The following is a 5,767-nucleotide window of genomic DNA, read 5'->3' as shown; positions in this document are numbered from 1 at the left end:
TAATAATAATATTAATAATAATAATTGGTTCATTGGAAAATACAGCAGCCATACTCGGATATACAAAAAAAAGACATTAAGTAGTACAGTCCCCCGGACCGAAGTTCGTGATACAGTCAAGGTGGAAGGTGCATTGTTCGCTCATCCTTACTGGACAGGGGCTCCACTGTCTGATCATCGTCCCCAACACAAAAACAAGCACCCAAGCAGTTCAAAACTCGACCTTTAATTTACTTCCGTTTCTCAATAAGGACTGGGAAAGGATGTCATTGTTTTGTTTAATATATTCACTAAACAATTTACCCAATCAAGTTTAATATTTTTGTCATAATACAGTACTGTAGGTTAGATCATTATTACATAATCATTAAATAATCTTTATAATGCGGAAGACGCAGTGGAGAGTATAGTGTGTCTTGGTGGCTGGTGTTCATAAAGATAACATCAGAATTCTCCAAGCTGTATTTTCCTTGAAAATGGTAATCAGTATACTGTATTAAGCATGAATGTGGGGAATAATATGATTCATAAGAGAATGCTTTATAACCCTCCATCATAATGACCTTATCATAGGGTCTACTGCATGGATCCTCAGGTTGATCCCAACAATGGATAACACGATGGGAGTATAGCTGCCATATGAGCGACACAATTAATATAAAAGTGTGTTACAACAAGAGGTGGGTCACAATGCAATTGATTGGGGACGGTGGAAAAATAAAGTAAAATAAGTATGACCTTATTTTATTATTATTTATGCTCGGATAGGTAACCATAAATATTACATAGCTAATGTTTTATAGACTCAATCAATACCTTAGTAAATATTGCAGTTAAGGAAAGGTAAAACAATGATTCAAACAATCTATTCTTTATGTTATAAAAACTATGCATAATGCATGTTGTTTCGAAAATTATTCATTCAAAATTCAGTCCAGCTGCCTTCCTTTAATTGACGGCCTGTAGCCTGTCCGGCAAGTATGTCACAAGGTCTCGAACCAATTCTCGTCTTACCTTGTAGTATTCCCATGATCAGTTTAAGCTCACCATAATGTAAGGTCAAATAATGGAGCCACTACCTGGACTTGGAATTTGTTGCTAAATCTTGAAACTATTACTCCAAACTTTCCATACAATGAAAATTTCTTTATTATTTCCTATTTTATATTAATTATATTTTTAAGTTTAAGAATCATAGTTAACTTAGAAATGACAATATTTTTTGGCACTGATTTTGCTAAGTAATTTGGCACCTCTGGGCACACGATTCGCCAATTTCACTCCTCTAATTAACGTGAATCTTCCTTCTCTTAATTCGAAAGAAATGTTAAATATACTTTTAGTTGCTGCAGTATAGAAGCAACAATTAAAAGTAGTGAATAGGCTACGTTACTGGTCACGGCAACACAGCCTGACAGGCTAATTTGGGTTATTTTGCAACTCCATTGTTTATGTAATAATTTCGGATATATATATATATATATATATATATATATATATATATATGTGTATATATATATATATATATATATATATATATATATATATATATATATATATATATATATATATATATATATATATATATATATATATATATATATATATATATATATATATATATGTGTATATATATATATATATATATATATATATATATATACATATATATAAAATCACAGTGTTGAAACAACGGAGCACTTAGCTAAGTCTTTATTCAAGAGATCTTTTCTAGAGGCAACTGGATTACATGGACAGAGAGAGGCTTAAATGTACAGGGTGACCTTAAAAACATGAGGTCAGGTCATAATGATGTCATCCACTAATCCCCACATCAACACACACGTAGAGGAGCTTAAGAGAAGGGGGGTGACGTGACTAGTCAGGTCAGGCCAAAAATAAGGGACCCACTAAATAACTATCATACATCTAGATCAAAGGTTTTCAAAGCATTTTTAACCTTGGGCCACTGGGAAGTTCCTTTTGAGCTCACTTTCCAAGGATTTCAAGTGCTGAATTATTTCATTTTTGAGTGATGGGTCAAGTAGATGATCCTCTACAATCTCGTCAAGAACAATTGAGATATTTTCAAACATGGCAACATTTCCTGCACTGACTTTCCTTTGCCAGTTCTGGAGTTTGTCAAGAAATGTACGAATACAATCCATGTGGTGAAATACATTTATTTCCTTGCCGTGCAGCTTGAGATTCAGCCTGTTTAGCTGCTCAAATGTGTCTGCCAGGTACGCAAGACGTGGCTCCCACGACACCTCGTTGAAGTGACTTAGTAGATCATCCTTCCCTTTCATTTCCAGGAACAACTTAAGTTCTCCCCGAAGTTCGAACACAACATTACCGGTGGAAGGCCTTCGCACTTTGGAGTAAAAGAGGAGGGTTTCATGCTCTGAATCCATGCCTCTACAAAGGTTCTGGAAAAGGCGAGAGTTCAAATCTCCTGTTTTCACAAAGTTGACGCATTTTACCACTACCTCCAGGATCTTGCAAAGGGCATCAGGAAAGGTTTTCGCCGCCAGTGCAAAACGATGGATCATACAATGAACCCCTTTGGCACTCGGAGCTACTTCCTTGACGTGCTTCTGTAATCCCGATTTCGATCCCAGCATCGCCGGAGTCCCATCAGTACAGCCTCCACAACAAATTTTTCCATGTGATCCTGTTAGCTGTGAAGAAATAAGTCAACTTTCCCATCACATCTAAAGCTGTTGTGGTAGTTTCAAGCTGTGTACAGAACAGATATTCATCCTTGATGTCACTCAAGAATACATACCTAACAAACACGAGTAGCTGTGCACAAGAACTCACACCCGTTGACTCATCCAACTGTATTGCAAACATACCAGTTGGAGATGATTTAATCTCCTGTATCACTTGTTCCATGATATCATCTGACATTTCACTAATTCTCCGTTTCACCGTGTAGACTGACAAGGAAATCTGCTGAATCTTACGTTGACTTGCCTCTCCAAGAACCCGCTTGACCATCTTTAAGGAACACGGCTTAATTAAAGTTTCACCAATCGTGTGGGCCTTCTTCTTCTTTGCTATTTCAATGGAAACCTCATATGATGTCTCAACTACACTTAAGATCGGTTGTTGGAAGGCACCACTCTCATCCACTCTTTGTTTTCCCAAACTCCGTTCATGGCGCTTGAAGAAATCGGTGTCTCTCTCCTTATACTGGGGGGTGGATTGTCGTCAGATGATGCTTCAGCTTACTCGGCTTCATGGTATCGTTCTCCAGCACTTTGAAACACAACACACACTGAGGTTTCTCGATGCCATCAGCGAGGATTGATGTAATTCCGTAGTTAATGTATTCATCATTTACTTCCGCTTCTTAGCAACACTGGCAGCCATCGCAATTCTAAGGAAATTATAAAAAGAACAATGCCAAACAGACAGAAACAGACGAATGATAAAGACTAAAAATTATAATAAAAAACAGAAATATAAGACAATCATGAATCTCTTGGTTTTACTGAAAATTTGTAATCTCTCTAAATGTTGACTAGTTCTTTAAAAAAACCAGAATGTCACAGAAACAACAAATGATAAAGACTAAAAATTATAATAAAAAACCAAAATGAGAAAATAATTCGAATGGTAAACACACAAACATGCATGAAGTCCATACATACTGTATGTAAACATACATAAAATGCCTATGCAATCATAAGTAAAACATACACATACAGTCCACTCACCGTACACTCACATATTTTCTTAATGATATCTTGAGTCAGACTGAGAACATTCGGTCTGATCACTTGTAAAGCGATGACACACGGACATGCAAAGAATATGTGAGATCAGTGACTCAGTCCAGCGCCCGTCACCCTGCTGACAGGAACTAGAATCGTGCAATCTGAGCGAATCCGTTGGAAATGAAAAACTAGCTGCTGCACCATACTGTGTAAACTGTACCGTACGGGTATTATCATTACACACAATGACAAAAAACAAAAGATAAATAAAAAATAAAAAGAATTCTCCCCTAACAAGGCAAAGTAACAAAGAAAAAAGTTGAATCACAGTTTCCACATTTTCTCCAAACATATACTACGTACACTAGCCCGACATGGCCCCCTAAATCTTGCCGTGGCCCCTAGGGGGTCATGGCCCCCAGTTTGAGAAACATTGCGAGACTGTATCAATAACTTTTGTCTGGGCCTGTACATCCATAAAATATAAGATGTATGTGTGTGTGTGTGTGTGTGTAAAGGAAACAACCCTCAATCTCGGACCAAGGATGATACCTTCCGCAAGAAGAAAGCGGCAGCCCAGCGGGAACTTCGCAAACTAAAAAACGACTGATTTAAAAATAAAGCGTGTGAAACACAAAAAAATGCAGATCAGCACAAGAAGCGCGTATTGTTTAATCCATTAAAACATTTTCTGGGCCAATCACTCGTGGCGCAGCCCCCTTCTGTTCATCCGACGGTAACTCCATAATAAAAATCGATGAACTGGAAAGAGCACTGTCATTCACTGCTCAACCGAAACACCGATGTGGATGTCCTGACACCCAACAGGTCCCTCAGCATCCAGAGCTGACCCATCTCAGCTATCCCCCATCCCTGGATGAGGTAGCAACTGCCATCAACAGATAAAAAATAACAAAGCCTTAGGGCCGAGGTGTATAAAGCAGGAGGACCTCTGCTTACCAGCCGTCTTTACTCTCTCCTGGAGAATTTATGTGAAAGGGAGACATTCCCCCAAGCTCTGAAACATGCCTCCATCGTTAATATTTAAAAGAACAAGGGAGACCAATCAGACTGTGGCAACTACCGTGGGATCTCGCTGCTGTCCGTAGCTGGTAAGATTATCGCCCGAGTCCTCCTAAACAGACTTCTTCTTGAGGCGAAAAACTTCCTCCCAAAATCTCAATGTGGCTTTAAATCACCAAGTAGCACCACTGACATGATCTGTGCTGCCCGTCAGATACAGGAAAATTGCAGAGAACAACATCGTGACCTGTACATGGCTTGCATCGACCTTACCAACAGGGAAGCCCTCTGGTGGACCCTCAGCCGTTTTGGCTGACCACCATAAGTCATCCGCATTGTGAGGCAACTCCACGATTGCACGAACGGCAGTGTCCTGCACAAGGGCACCCAGTCAGAGTTCTTCCCCATCCAAACGGGAGTTAAACAACGGTGTGTGCTGGCACCAGCTCTCTTTTCCTTTTTCTTGGCTGTCTTCCTTACTTGTGTCAGCCCCAACTTAGCCGGCGGGGTGGACATCGTGTATAGAATGAAGGGTCTTTTCAACATAAGACGACCCCATGTAAGAACAGAGGTGTCGGCAGCTTCCATTACTAAACTACAGTATGCAGACGACCTCACCCTTGTCGCTCACACTGAACGCGACCTACAGGAGATCCAGAAAACCTGCCCTTAGTTCAGCCACACCTCCACCATCCATGCAGCTTAACAGTACTACCCTCTCTAATGTTACCCACTTTCGATATCTCGGCTCCCATCTGTCCATCACCGCGGACATCGATGAAGTGATTCAGCATCGGATCAGATGTGCATCTCAAGCCTTTAGCAGACTCCGAAACCGTGTCTTCAGCTTTAGGGAGCTGAAATTATGTACAAAGCTACACGTATATCAAGCAGTGGTCCTCCTCACCCTGCTATATGGCAGTGAGACATGGGTTACATACAGGAGGCACATCAAGGCACTTCAAAACTTTTACCAATGTAGTATGCCTTCCATCTTCCGAGTTCGCTGGGAAGACAAG

General features: G+C 39.9%; 1 protein-coding gene across 1 annotated transcript; it reads right to left on the bottom strand.

Annotated features, from left to right (window-relative positions):
- Window positions 1–1,955: 1,955 nt before the first annotated feature.
- Window positions 1,956–2,624, bottom strand: LOC121864887 (zinc finger BED domain-containing protein 5-like). Its single transcript, XM_042364050.1, has one exon. The coding sequence runs from the start codon at window positions 2,622–2,624 to the stop codon at window positions 1,956–1,958; it is 669 nt and encodes a 222-aa protein (XP_042219984.1).
- Window positions 2,625–5,767: the final 3,143 nt, after the last annotated feature.

The sequence above is a fragment of the Homarus americanus genome, unplaced genomic scaffold (genome assembly GCF_018991925.1).
Source record: "Homarus americanus isolate GMGI-L3 unplaced genomic scaffold, GMGI_Hamer_2.0 scaffold7902, whole genome shotgun sequence".
NCBI lineage: Eukaryota > Metazoa > Arthropoda > Malacostraca > Decapoda > Nephropidae > Homarus > Homarus americanus.
The sequence above is the reverse complement of the archived record's forward strand: the minus strand, read 5'-3'. Positions and strand labels throughout refer to the sequence as shown.